The following is a 15,819-nucleotide window of genomic DNA, read 5'->3' as shown; positions in this document are numbered from 1 at the left end:
TGGAAAAGATTAACATGCAAAACACATGTAGGATGACTATCAACTGAGGAAACAGTTTTGTAGACCTACTGAAGTATAACGGGAACGAATGTGAAGATGACATCTTCTTTCGTATATGGAAATTTATTAAGTGTATTAGGCATTAGATGTTTTGAAAGATAAATTTGTTGTGATATTATATTTGCACGTGACTATCTATTTAACCGTATATTACCTATTGTATTATTCATTTTTATTTTTAATATTCTAAAATTATATTAGAAACAGTAGATGTATAAAAATTATGTCGCACTCCTAGAACTCCATGCATGTACATGTATTCCAATGAGCACGCACACTCTAAGAACGATCGAAGCTGGCACGCGGCTCTTTGACATGCAAGAACCCGGAGACACACGCTCCTTTACTTGTGGAAAGGTTCGTGAACGACCAGTCCAGTCAACTATTACGAGCGATGCATGCATATATGCGAGGTTCCAAATTAGCTGCATATGGCATTGTAGGCAGACACTGGTGACACATCAATGGTGCGCGGGGTTCGTATTTAAAACGGGGTGTCCCATGCACTCGTGCAGCACTAGGGCGGATAGGTAAGAGGAATTTGTTGGTGGATGGGTAGGTGATTTCTAGAAAATCATGTCAGTAGAGGATTATAAATCTTTACATCTTTACAATTAAATATGTAGATACTAGGTAAGAAATCAGTAAAGGAGATATTATATTAGTGATGGCTATTTAACACGTGTCACTAATATCTTATTAGTGACGGATCCAATAAAGACGTGTCACTAATATATCTTCGGTCGGGACCAGATATAGACCCATCACTAATGAGTGATCGTTAGTGACAGGTCGTAATATGATCCGTCACTGATGATAATAGTGATGTGTCAAGTTGTGATCTGTCACTAATGACTAGGTCATCAATGACAGGTCATCCTAGGCCATTACTTAGTGACGGGTTACAGTTTGACATATCACTAATGATAAGGTTATCAGTGTCGAGTCGTCCTACGTCAGTCATTAGTGATAGTCACAACTTGACCCATCACTAATGATCCACTCATCAATGATGGGTCGTCCTAGGCTAGTCATTAGTAACGGGTCGTCCTAGGCTAGTCATTAGTGATGGGTCACAACTTGATCCGTCACTAATGATCCACTTATCAGTGACGGGTCGTTCTATGCCAGTTATTAGTGACACGTCAACTTGTAATCCATCTCTAATGACAAGCTCTAGTCGCTAATGACGGTATTCGCAAATATTTTTATTTTTATTTTATTTTTCTCTTATTTTTTCTCACCTTAGCAGTACTATAATACGAAATTTGGTAAAATTAGTCATTAGTGATGGGTCATGGTTACGTTACTAATGATCTTTAGCAAAGAAGTTTAAAAGGATAAAATATCCAATTTCTATCACAACTATGTGATAGAAGAGGTGGTAAAGTAGCTACACGCGCGAGGAGGAGGTCGTAAGTTCGATTCTCATGGAACGCAAACTTGAAAACAATGTGAAAAAATGTGGCTTGTGAGACATATGGGATGGGCCTGCGTTGACATGGCTCGAGTGAATTTTTTTTTTTACTTTTTTTATCAAAAAAATCTTAACCCATCACTAATGTTCAATCATTAGTGATGGATCATGATTACGACCCGTCACTAATGACTGAACATTAGCGACGGGTCACAGTTATGACCCGTCACTAATGACACTAATGACCTATCATTAGTGACGTGATAAAAGTGACGGGTACAGGACCCGTCACTAATGCCTATTATCACCCATCACTAATAATTTTTTGACGTAATGAGAGTAGTGGAACAAGAGTTAGAGTAGCTCACTCTAACGTCACACATGTTGGTGTAGAGGAAATAGTCGATATCATCATGAACCGAATGTCTTCTCCTCATGTCCTTACTGCCGACCAACACCATAGCAACAACAACAATGCCTCCACGATATGCATGCGTCTAGGGGTGGAACGATGTGTGTCGGTGTGTTAGCACCGTGTGTATGACTAGAGTTTTGTGGGAGAGGTGGCGGCTCGAGTTCTAGGACGGAAGAATTAACTCGCCCATAGCCACATGCCTTCACTTATATAGAGCCCGTTAATGGGCTCTAAACCCTCACAAATCGTTATTTATGTAGCCCATGTAAGAGTGTGACATGTTAGGCTCAAGTGTGAATGGTCATCATTCAGAAATTCTTTCCATACCACAAGTTAAAGCGGTACCAAGCAAAATATATTAACTCCCTATAACACCCTGTGTTTTGGATCATTTCTAAAAACCACTAAAAATTCAAAAAAAATCAAATTTACAAAAAATCAAACTTAAGTATGTAATACGAGTAAAGTATTTCCAAAACACACACCAAATTAAAAAAAAATCAAATGCTGAAAACGCACATAAAATTATTCATGTTGCATTTTGAGAGTTTATTGGCTTTTCTTGGAATTTCAGATGTTGTTCAAATTTGAATCCTTTCCTCTCTAATTAATTCCTAAACCAAATCTAAATCCAGAACTTTCTTTGGGACAGGTCTCCTCTTTCATCTCCTTTCTAGCCCAATCACTCCCTCTTCCCTCTCAATTTTCTATCTGGCCAAGTTCCACTCTTCCCTCCCCTCACAACCCGAATGGAGGCCAACCGTTGCCACTTAACCCTGTGGTCTTGGCCCATCTCCATTTTGCCCGCAATTGAGCCTTGCACAACCTCAGCAAAGAGATTTTGCTCTCTGTTCATTCTCGCAGTTGGACTGTCCCTCTAGCAGTCAGATCGCCGGCCATTTCAGCTATTATGAGTCAAATCACCGCTCATACGGTCTCTCCATGATATAATCTTAGAGATTTTGCCCTCTCCATCTACATGACACCATCAATGGTGGTCAAACCGACAATGACTCAACAGTAAATTTTTTTACGGCAAAGACTTTCGCACTCGCACAATTTATTCTTTTGTCTATAATGCAATTCAAGTTTGAGCAACGTGGCAGCTATAGATACCTCAAGTAAACGAGCATCAACCCCTCTTAATAATACAACATCTATTCTTAACAATCTGGTCATCCTCTTCTCTAATCACCATTTGGCCGGTACAACAAAATATCCTAATTTATACCTTTGTCTTTAGCTATCCCTTTTGATATGTCGTCCACACATATTTCATCTAGCTTTTTCATTATTTCTGCTTTGCTTTGAGCTACCCACCTTCATATGCCTTCACACATGTGTTTTCTAGATCTTTTATCATCTCCGGGACTAACCTTTCATATTTCTCAATTTAACACATTAGTTCACAATTACCCATTGTCATTAATTACCAAAGCCAATTTAGGAGCCTAGATGCTTCAAAGCCCCTCTCCTGCACCACACAACCTCCCTCTCGGTCACTACATCCTCCTCGCGCTCCTGCTCACTCTCCCACCTATCTCCACTGCTGGGGCGCCAACATGGATCGATTGGGACAAGAAAAAAAGCCCATCGTAGCTATCCTCATCTCATCCCACTCCTCTGGCAATGATGAGCCCCCTCTTGTCTTGCTGACAACTTAATGAGCACCACCGTCCCCCTCCCTTCCTCCTAGAGCCCCTGCTCCCTCTTCACGAACCTACACGACACACACACACACACACAAACACACACACATGGTTCTTCACTGATCCCCTTTCACCGCCACCACCTTTAGGTGTCACGTGACCTGAACCTCCCCACCAGCGAGATCACCACAGCCAATGGATATGATTCTGCCGCTCCGTCACCTTCGTTTCCTTTGCCCACCACCCTAACACTCGTCACCGGCGCCCCTCTCTCTTCCTCATCTTTGCTCTCTTTCTCTCTCTCCGCAGCCCCTCTCTCAGTCTCACCACCTCTCTCTCCTTCTCCGATCGATGAGTGGCCCCACTGTGCTAGTTCAGCATGCCCCGCTGAATGCCTCACAGGCCCAATCCATGGTTGACCAACCAGTAACCGTCCACCGGTCCACAACCCCTAAACTACGTCCACCAAATAGTACCACCATGCTTACTATTGACCAAGTCAATGTTGACGGTTGACTTGGGTCCCACCTACAGTCTCTCATATATTTATAATTTTCTAAAAATGTTTATTCATTTCAAAATTCCTTTTTCCAGAAGACCTTCTTTTCTTCATTAATCTTCTAGAAGACCTTCTGAGAGCCATTTTCCCTTCGTTTTAACTTCGGTTTTGATGATTCTTCCACCAAAGTTCATCTAAATTCAAGATCTATCCATCTATAACAATTTTGTAATTTCTAGAGCCCATTTGATTTTTTTAATTTATTTGATTTTTGCGTGTATTTTGTCGTAATGTTAGAAATAACCTTGTAGCTTATACCTTAACTAGTTCAAAGGTAGACAAATGTGAATAATCATGTTTTAGGCATAAATGTAAATTTTAGTAGGAACAAATAATATCTTAATTAGTGTAGTCAATAAATAAATGTCTGGTGACTAGGTAAACTTTCTAGATAATCATAAATTAGGAAGAGTAATTATGGCACATGTAGAAATAAATAAATGCATGGTGACTAGGTATACTTGCTATATATGTACACACAGTCACATACATATGGACGTAAGTATCATACATGCACATACCGGCACACATACACACATATACACATAGAAGACCCTAGTAGTCGTTTCACGACTAGATAACCTGTAGAGTCACATTAAATAATTATAATATTTGATCAGGCTTTCTCTTAAGTTCATATGATAGCGTAGAATAATAACCTGATATGATTTTCACCAGATAACAATGCCTAATCATCACAATTCAAATTCACATAGTAGTATATAACCGGAATGCCCATCACCTAAGGAACCCTGCTAGCCTTTCCACAGCTGATTAACTAATAGAATCACATCAAGATAGTCATAATGATTTTATTAGATTTTTTTCTCAGGTTCACATAACAAGTAGAATAATAAATTGATCTATTTTTTGCCAGATAATTAAACTTAGTCTTCATACTTCAAATTCATATAGTGGTAGACAACATGAGAGTCCATCCCTCTAGAGCAGACATAACCATTTTTCTTGGAGTTGTTCCTTGCTTTGGAGTTCCTTTGGTTTTACTCTTGTGCTCGAGTTTGAGTTCTTTTCTTTGAAGCACTTGTCGACGTTAAACTGTGCAGGTTAGTACCAGAGTACGAGCAAGAATGCATGGAAGAAACTGAAGGGCAAGACCTAGGTTACAAGGAAAGATCGAGAGATGTCTCCGATAAAGGTAGGTCCTAAGTCCTTGATCATATTGAACCTAAGTTTTATACAATTAAAACATCGAATATAAAACTTGACTTATATGCTTGCATTCTACTCCCTCCGTTTCGCAATATTTGTCCACGCCCATCATTGCATACAAACCAAGGAATACTGAAATCGAGTGAAAAAATATAGTGAGATGACCATGCTACCCCTAATTAATGCAAGGATGAGTGCAAGTAACTCACTAGCATTGAAGTAAATGCATGCATGCACTCAAGGGCATAGCAGAAAAATAGACCATAAAGTATCCTTGGTTACCGTAATGGACAAATAATTTGAGACAGATACTCCCGAGACCATGGACAAACATTGCGAAACGGAGGGAGTATGTTTATAAATTTAAAACATTATGATAGTTATGACCTATTTTGATTAAGCCTGACCATATCCAAAAAATATCATATGCCATGGTTAAACTTAAGTTACTCCATCATCTGATATAATAATGATGGATGATACCTTTATACTAGTATACTTAGGATGATTACTTTATCTCTTCATAGACATGTTACTCAATAAATCATGATATATGCTTTTACAAAACATGTGTGTGGTGTGTGTTGATTGGTAGTGAGCATGTGTGAGTAAAATGAGTGGGACGGTGTTAATGGAACATGGGTGGGAGGAACAAAACTTATTTTGGTAGGGCTGAGCGAGGTAGCCCTCTAGGGAGGGTGCCTCATGGGGCAACTTGTGAGGACTTGTTCAAATTGTATTTGAATTAATCATTAGGGTGATTATTTAATAAGATAAGAGCTAGCACACGCCTGTCTCTCGATGCGCCACATATTAACCCACATCTAATCACAGCAATCGTAACCACAAATGATTAACACGAATTCAATCCTGGTAGTCCTGATATGTGCATTTGGATAATTCTCAGGAGAGCTATTATCCAACATATATCTCTACCAACATGTACATCACAACATCATGATTAAACAAGGGTTCAAATGATTACAAGTTGATAAATTAAACAAATAATAAGGTATCATCTAGCGTAAATAGACATAACTCACAGCGGAATAAACATCTAAAATAAAATGAAGACCGGTGGTACCATTTGTCCACAAGGCAACCGACTGGGGATAGTACTAGTATAGTGACTACTTGTCACCATATCGCTCTCGGTGGGGTACAAGTAGCCGACACCTAACTTTACCTGCAAAAAAATCAACAAAGCACGACAAGTACGAAGATACTCGCAAGACTTACACATATGGGTATATATATTTCCGACTCCAAAGATAATACATTAGGATGAATTGGCAAGGAATAGGCCACAAGGTTAACTCATATTATGCAAAACAATTTAACGATATAGACATGTAAGCAACTACATAACCTAACACTTGGGCTATCCTAGCAAGACCATAAGAGCATAACCATAACCACATACCAATGTGATCATCTCAACATAGAACATAGTTGAATTATCTCATCTTATCCCACATATAACCTCCATATTGCCAAGCTAAACGAGACTATACGGTGATATCTAATGAACCTTAAGTTTGCTCATAACTGAGAGGCAATTCGAATTGATTTTATACCATGCAAGGGAGTATATCTTTACCCACATAATATGAGACCACCCTCCATACAACCCGTTGGTTACAAGCCATGATTCATGTGACAACTGTTCATGTACCCACCTCGAATCTTTGTTCCCATGCCCGAGTATGCGTAGGACACCTAGATCTACTCTCGGAGCAACCTTAGGTGCCTCTACAAGCCCTCTCATATGAGTTAAATGAACGTTGTGACTTACGGTACTTGGCTCATTCTTACCCTATTCAGATATATGGTAGTACAAAGAGGTGCTTAAGTCAACAGCGCCAGTGAACGGTGCTTAAACAGTGCAAATAGTCTATGACATCCGGATTTCTCTCCCGACCTACCTCTAGCACTGCCCATATCTCGTCCTATTCTCACCAACTCATCATCCCAACATCATTATCATCGTGAAAGTAATTAAGCCCATAGCTCGTGAATGATGAAACGTTCCACTGCTAAACTTCTACCGGTGGCCTATGCATTGCTAAGCATTTCGGATAAATTTTAAATTAGACATTAACATGGTTATCCCCAGGTTACAAGAATTAATATCAATAATAACAAGATAGGGGTAAATGCAACAAGATAGGTTCTACCCTATTCTCGACATCAACTAGCTAAACATGTATATACGCCACATAGCAATATCTAACAGATTAACCAATAATTCACCAAAATATAGGAGAAATATGATAGATTCTTACCTTAGTGCTCAGCTTCAAAAAAAAAGATCAACCATAAAAATCTCCTCAAGAAAATCCGCCACTCTTCGGTTCATCGATTACTAAAAGAGGAAAAAATGCATCGCAATAAGCATGATGAAATACCATAAAGTAAACTTCATGGCCCGTGATCATGAACAAGAAGCAATGTGACATGTCATAAAAACATTTTTCCTAGTTATCACATATCATAGGAAGACTAGCAAAATTGGTTTCACCAATTTTGTACTTGTAATGAATTAACAGTGAATTAATGAAGATTTAATATAATTAATTTATCTTAGAAAAATAATTAATTATTTCATGCATATGGATATTTTTAATAGGTAGAGGACATTATTATGAAACCACAAAATTAGTTTCATAATTTTTGGAGCTATAGAGAATTTATTATGAGTTTTACACATTTCAGTAAAATAGTAATCTGCACTAAAACGGGTTTGTCTGAGTTGACCACGGTCAAACCACCAATATAGGTGGTCATACCGCTGAGAGTGGTGGTCGGACCATGGAGAAGGGTGGTCAGACTCTGGGGAAGTGTGTCAATTTGATACATGGTGGTTAGACCGCCTGAGAGGCGGTCAACTCCTGGAACGATCGTCAGGCCATTGTGCTCAGCCGGTGGCACTTGGTGAGCTCGCCGACGATGCTTGCGGTGATGCCTTTGGCTAAGGCCGGCACCTAAATGCTCTATGGAACTAGAGGGATCCATTTTAGGTGGTTTGGACGACATTCATGGGGCCAAAAGCTTGGGCCCCTGGATCAATGTCCATGGCTAGGTGGAACTTGGTCCTATGGATATGGAGAGTGGGGGAACTCGAGGGAAATGATGGTAAGGGGTTGGGGAGCTTCACCTTGGTGTGGAGAAGCTCCAATATGGAGATTGACTCCGGGGGGCTCCGACTGTCTAGAGGTGGAAGAAGACTTGGGGCTTGCTCCGGTGAGGGGGATGCTTGGGGATGAGCTCGGGGACAACGTGAGAAACTCGTGGGTGACCTTCTCCTTCGATCTTCGGCTTCCGTGGAGCTCAAGGTGGAGGAATGGTGAGAGCTCTCTCTCTCTCTCACACGCGCGCGAGTGGGGAAGGAAAAGAATGAGGGAGTGAATGAGGGAGAGAGAGTGGGTGAAAGTTGGTCGATGGCTTTAAGTGACGCCTCTAAGCTTTGCCGGTCTGACCATAGGGAGGCCCGGTCAGACCGCAGGCTAGGCCCACATGCTAAAAGTTTTATTTTGTTTCCCCATTTCTTCCAATTCTTTTTCCTTTTCCTTCCTAAATGGTCTTGGGATATCTAACCACCTTCAAACAATTCCCACTCATAACATAGGTGGAAAAAGCGAGGTATTTAACGAGTAACCTTTTCAAAAAGTTTATTGAACACATAAAACAAAAATCAAAAACAAGAATTATGATGTCATGATGCATAAGCATGCTTAATGACTAGGTTAGGGTTTTTGAGGTGTGACACAATTCCTCTAGGAGGATTACTGGTATAGAGATGCTCACCTCAACCATATAAAAATCGATTCATTGTGACATCCTACCTAGCGTCCATAGTGCAACCACATGCCCTTTATATGATAGGACTTGGTCTCACACCCCACTAGCTTAGCTGAGTACAGTTGGTTGTGTGCCTGTGTGGTGGATTGCGTGCCCTGTTTTTGATATATGCCGATGTGGAGCCATTGAACCGGTCCCCTGTTGACCAGCTTAAAATAAGGGAACTCGCATGATGGGTCATATCTTCCCCCAGGCCAACAACTCTAATTAAACACTAAACCTGACCCTTGTGCAATAATAATTTAATGTGTTAAAGATTGGTTACCGCTAAAACTAAAGCCTTATAGCCTTGTCCTTGATTTTACCTTGTAAACATCAATCGAACCTTTTGAGAAGTGTTGGGGCTTGCTGGGTACCTTCATTACTCAAACTTGCATGTTGAATGCAGATAAGGAGCCAGAACATTATATTGATGGAGCATAGAAGATTAAGGTTGTGTTCGCACTCAGGTTGCTTGTGGCATCAGGCTAGCGAGTTTTCTGTTGTCGGGTTCTCCTTCAGTTGATTGGTCAGCTGTGGATGTAAACAAATCCTAAACCACAATACCAATTTATGGCTTAAATCTAGTAATATATGCTATTCAAAGTGTGACTATGATATTATTCTGTTGTAATATATGGGAATCAGCTACTAATCCAGGGATTAATACATGAGATAGTGAACACGGAAATAGGGTCCGACACTCCCCAATGCACACAAAGATCATATTAGTTGAACCTTTGATATCTACATGCACCGATCCCTTTACCTCACGATATCAGTCAAGCTCAAGGCAAGATGCATGTCATCATTTTGATAGCTCGGTCATTCACTCGATCTTGTAGTGGAGTACTAATTCGTGATTAACTCTTCAATCATATTGGTATGGACATGAACTTTCTTAATCTAACCACGTCGAGGGACTAGAGATATCTCTACCGTTATCTAGGAGGGGCAAATTTCATCTCGATCGCTCACTCCAAGACATGTTTCATAGTATATCCAAAAACTACCTTTATAACTATCTAGTTATGAAGTAGCATTTGGCGACCCCTAAGTATGCTACTACACATTCTGTGGATCAATGACGACCTCAGTTTAATGATCTTGTAGGTAGTATACCATCCAATACTATAACTGATGGTATACCACATAACAATCTAGTAGTGTCTTGAGGTAGGTCAATCTAACACTATGTTCCCTAACATATGTCCATATTATTGATTTCATATATCGATCTACGATCTATAAAATACGATCATCAATCAATACATGTGTCGATCCATTAATCATCACTATGATATGAGACCAAGGATAATTTAGAATAACATCATAATGTAGACAGAGAACTTTACGAACAAGTCACATGCTTGTCTTATCAATGTAAATAATAATTATCCATTAAGTAGAATAACACATTGTTCAAAAGTATATAAACATAATCGTGATATAATCATATCTATGATTGCCTCTAGGGCATATCACCAACAATATTAACTTATGTTGAGGAAAATATTAAGCTTAGCTAGAGGCCATGCATATATGCACATATCCATATGCAGGTGCAGCAGCACCCCCGGTTTGGAGTGAAGCAACTGCAACCAACCAGCTTAGTGGTACGTATGTGCATGTGACCAGTTACACATAGTCACATACTACACGTATATAGTATGTTCATAGCTACGTAGTACACTTATGCACACACTGTGATCCAGAATTCCAGATTGGCCAACACTTGTGTCTCGCACATGCATGAATGAATGCTTGTGTATATGGGCAAAGGTGGAGTGTAAGGTGGAGTGTTTTTAGGAAGGGTGTCGCCATGTGAGGAAACAGAGATGCTATGAGGAACAGGCGCAGTAATTAAATTTATTTTCCTTGCAGCAGCAGTGCAAAAAGTATGTACCATGGCAGATTCAACATATCCCCTTCTCGTGCAAGCAAGGAGCCAGCACTTGTTCTCACATTTCTGTGTTCAGATTCTCAACACAGACAGACGTGTACTGTTCTGCAAGCCCACTTACAACAGTTCCAATGATCAGAGCTACCTGCCAGCTCTAATCTACCATTAGAGCTGCTTCTAAGAGAACTTAGGCTTCATGTCACATCTTGACTGCACTTCCCTAAAACAGTTGCAAGCCAAGCCTTCAACACTCCCACAGCTTTCTGTCACATCTTGAAATACTTGTCTTCATGTGCTCTTTTCTCCAAGCACATCGAATATAATGCTCTGTTAGATAACAATGAACATTGAAGAACTGATGAGAGAGAGAGAACACAATCCATCCATACACCCACCAACCTCCCTAAAATAGTAGACAAAATGTTTACAGCTAGCTACTTAGATCATCTTGATCAAAATCGCGATGATTTGACCGGAATCGGACCGAAATTTGACCAAAATTGTTTGACCGGTGCCCTCCAATTTTTTCAAAAATCCGATTTTTTTTCTCATGATCTCTAGTACATCAATTAAAACGAAGAAAATGGAGAAGCAAATACTAAAAGAGGGGAAAGAGAAACAAAAAGGCCCTCATCTTTTCCTTTTCTACAACTTGTCATCTTAAATTGAAGGCTATTGTCCTAGAGATCAAATGTGGTGTGTGCATTTGCATATGCATATATGCTTGCGTTTTCCAAGGTAAATAGTGTCATAAACCGCTCTCGCCTTGCTCAAATGAGCACCCTGCAGAAGTAGCAACAGCATTAGTGGTAGCCCAATCCAGCATGTTGAATAATGGATCGGCTGAACTCTTGGGTGTCGCCTTCTCCTTGCTAGGATCACCGCCAGGCTTGTTCTCCATCTACTCCTTGGAGAAGATCAGGCTCATGGGATCCGACTCCAACTCGGCGAGGTCCGCGAAGAAGTCGTCGTGGTGGCCGCCCTCCGGTATCATCGGCCCGTAGCTCTGGCTGAACATCTGTTGCATGAGATCACCGTGATCTAGCGTGACAGAAATACCATGATCTGTGCCCTTCTCCATTTCTGACCCGACCATTGCCTCCTCTTTCACAGCCATTGTCCGAGGAGTGCTGTTACTGGTGCTTGTGGTTGCTGTGGTGGTGGTGCTTGTGGCTGCGGTTGTGGTGGCGGCGGCGGCGGTTTGATCCGGTTCCACTTTAACAACTGGCTTCTGCAGGTTGTGCGAGGAGTGCTTCTTGGAAGCTGATGGGTTGTTTCCGTTGTTCTTGGCTTGGTGAGACCGTGTTGATCCGGCGAGCGCGTTGCGCTGCGTCGGCCACGGGTGGTTGTGATCCGAGTTGTAGGTGATGACGAGCATGCTGGGGTCTGTCCGGCTGCGCTCGACCTGCTTCCGCGCCGGGCATCCTTTGGAGCTGCTACATCGGTAGTATCCTCTGAACAATGTACAGCTTTTCTTATCAAAAGTTAACCAATATGCTATATATAGATGAAGAAGTGCCAGTATTTTTATTTTTATGTTCCAGAATTTTAGGTACTATATGCATATGCAAGGTTAATTAATTTGTTAGTTCAGCACATACCTACTTAAGTTAATTATTACATATATATATATATTTTTTCCTGTCACAAAGAAACATGTACCGTGGGAATATACTTTTCGTTGTGACCATCTTTGGTTAAAATTATACCATTTAAACATTATGTCAGTCAGATAAATAAACTAGAAAAAATAAATATATATACTTTCAGAATTAGTGTTATGGTTTTTTTATAACTTTTATAAGTGCGTCGTATTCCTAACTTCTACAACTATGTTGTGACCAAAGAGAATACTAAATGAATTGATTAATGAAACTAGTATATATATAGTACTTCAACTTGACATCCCGAAACTAAGTGGACATATTTCATCTATCTAGATTTTTTCAATCTGTTGGTGAGTAGCTATATGACAGCCAAAACAGATATGTATGCCATCACATTGAATACAAATATTTAAAAAATAATCAGTGCAAATGCAAACATAGTTTCAAGTTCAACTCTCATGTACTTATTGTGTTTAGCTTCAATTTATGGACTACTACAATGAAAATCTAATATAAACAGATTATCAATAATCTAGATATAGGTTTTACCATTTCTTTTCTTCTGAGAACTTAAACATTATTAGTTGGACAAAATTTTCATACAAAACATGAGGGGAGAAATAATTAATTGTGTATGAAGCAAAATAACTCGATTCAGTTAGGTTTTGTTGGTTTATTCATTTGAGTTCATACAACTTCTTTAATGCATGAATCTTTTTGTTTATATTAACCATTCTAATGTCTCAACCTTATAGTAGTTGTACTTTTTGTATGGAAACAAAATGAGAAATATCCTACTGAATGCACTCAGCATTTTTTTTGAACTGTACTCCACTATATCTTGTATATGTTGAAATGTTCCATGGTGCTGTTCAAAAGGACAAGGTAAGTAATAAAAAAATCAGAGTTCTTAACTCGCACTTCCCAGACGCAATTGATATAGAATGAAGACTTCAATTAATTCTTGCACTTGCCGATTGCAATTGATATAGTGTCATCTGCTAGCTTATCATGTGCTAACTTCTACAACTAACCAAATAAATATACTAATAGAAAAAAGAGGAATCCATTTGTCTTCACCTCCTGATTGAGGAGAGGATAGAATCAATGGGAATTTGAGAAATGCATGTTGTTAATATGATTACATGATCGCTACAATTATTACTGCACACATGTATTCAAATGCATATATACATGCATGGGTCAGAAGAGAGATCAGTCATATACCTTGGGAAGGGTGATCCTTTGATAGGCTTCTGGCCATACTTCCTCCAAGCCCAGAGATCAGAAGGAACAACCTCACCAGTGGCCTTCCCTCCTGCCGATGCTGCAGGTGCTGGGATGCATACCACCTTCCTTGCCTGGTTTTTCCTGCATATCAAACACAAAACCACCACCAAGAAACAAGTGCCAGGGATCAGAAGGTTACCGTCAATTTGATTTTTGAACAGCTACATAGATATGTGTGTATGATCATCTCAAAGCATATTGCGGAAAATGAAAACTAGGGTTTGCAATACAAGTTAAGATGAAGAAATAGGTCTAGCTAGCATTCATGTGCACAAGACTAGTAGCTTAGATGAAATCCTAGATAGTATATTTTATTTTATTTTATTTTATTTACTCAGAAGATGTGCACGAACACCTAGCTAGGAGTTCCTACCTGGAAACTTTGATCTTGTCGTTTTAGTCACAACAAAAACTTGACTGTTAATTTTAGTCCACTTTATTTTGATCCTTACTTTCTCGGAAGATGCAGAATAATGAGGAAAACACAAGGTCGGGAGCTGGAAAAGCGACTTGCAGCAGCAGTTTTTCCTTGAATTACGAATCTCGAACTGTGATTCTAGCTAACACAAGAAACTCGATGCATAGTTCACACTTCACAGTAGTTCACACATGTCATGGAATAGAGATTAAGGGCTTGCTTCACGCATGACACTGATCAAGAATTGTGTAGATCTGGCAGCGACGATCGCGGTGCCGAACCTGCGCTTGATCCCGCCGGCGCGCGGTGACGGCATCTGCAGCCCAGCGACGGCGTCGAATGCGCACGGCGGCCCAACCGCCAGCCCGGCCATGGGCATGTCGATATTCACGGTTTCGCAGCCCATCATCACCGGGTACGGCCGTATCGCTCTCGGCGACAACGGCGATAGTGCCGGCATCTGCAAAGACTGCACACCCCTCGCCACCACTCCGCCACCGCCACTATCCACCAGTACGCCTGCGCTTCCTCCACCGCCTATGCCACCGACAGGCGCCTCGAAGTCGAAGAAGTCGGCAGCGCCGCCGGAGGAGTTGCGGTAGTCGCTGGTGAAGTAGGGGTCCGGGAGGCCGACGAACGCGTCCCCGAAGCCGTCGCCGCACGGCCCCGCCCCATCTGATGACGACGGCTGGGGTGGCGGGAAGAGGGTTGCTAGCTCGGGCTCGGCCTGGTGCTGCCACCCAGTGGCCGTCGATGGGAGTTCCGCGACACCAACTTGCATAGCACCGCCGGCTCGGACGATGTCGGTGAGGTCTCCGGCCTGGTGGTCGCCCTCCATCCTTTGCAAGAAGTAGTCACACATAGCTACCTCCGTAAATTTGCTTTGCTAACGAGTCCTCTCTCTAAGTCTGTGTACAGGAGAGTGAGTTTTTGCTTGGCAATTCACAAGAACTCAAGAAAGCAAACTAATTTAGGGCTAGAGAAGAAGCTCGACACTGCAGAGGATCCTATCGAGTAAGGGTTTCCTGAAGCTGGCTCGGCTGAATTAGCTCGATCCGGTCTTGTTTGTTTTTGTAGGAGAAATGGCGAGGGGAAGCGGATGATATGAGCGGTGGGATGTACAATCAAACTCAATCGAACTGTCTTTTCTTTACAAGGACATGTATGAGAGAGAGAGAGTACGTTGGGCTGGCTCCAAGCGGACAAAAATGTTGCAGAGAGAAGAAGGGAGGAGAGAGGGAACTGGTAGTGGTAGTGCTCTTTTTCTGATGGAAAAGTAGAAGATATCATGCATGGTCGCTGACTTCTTGTTCCTGGGGCGCAAGTAGTGTTCTCGATGCGCGGAAACACAGCACGGAGCCGAGCTCGAGGTAAAAAAAATGGTGTTGCTGCGTGGTAAAAATTGGATCAGGAGCTCATGGACGCTTATCGTACCGCTGCCGCGCGCCTTGGCCAGAGGGCGCGGGGCAGAGCGAGTGACCTGCCCCGACA

At 41.2% G+C, this 15,819-nt stretch overlaps 1 protein-coding gene across 1 annotated transcript; it reads right to left on the bottom strand.

The window, feature by feature from the left end:
- Positions 1 to 11,026: 11,026 nt before the first annotated feature.
- On the bottom strand, positions 11,027 to 15,539 carry LOC133917676 (probable WRKY transcription factor 35). The gene is made up of 3 exons (XM_062361549.1): positions 14,610 to 15,539; positions 13,848 to 13,991; positions 11,027 to 12,467 (listed from the first exon to the last, which is right to left on the bottom strand). The coding sequence occupies exons 1-3, from the start codon at positions 15,188 to 15,190 to the stop codon at positions 11,915 to 11,917; spliced, it is 1,278 nt and encodes a 425-aa protein (XP_062217533.1). The 5' UTR covers positions 15,191 to 15,539; the 3' UTR covers positions 11,027 to 11,914.
- Between the last annotated feature and the right edge of the window lie 280 nt (positions 15,540 to 15,819).

This window comes from Phragmites australis, chromosome 5 (genome assembly GCF_958298935.1).
Source record: "Phragmites australis chromosome 5, lpPhrAust1.1, whole genome shotgun sequence".
NCBI lineage: Eukaryota > Viridiplantae > Streptophyta > Magnoliopsida > Poales > Poaceae > Phragmites > Phragmites australis.
Note: the sequence above shows the minus strand (reverse complement) of the source record. Positions and strands in the feature narration are given on the sequence as shown.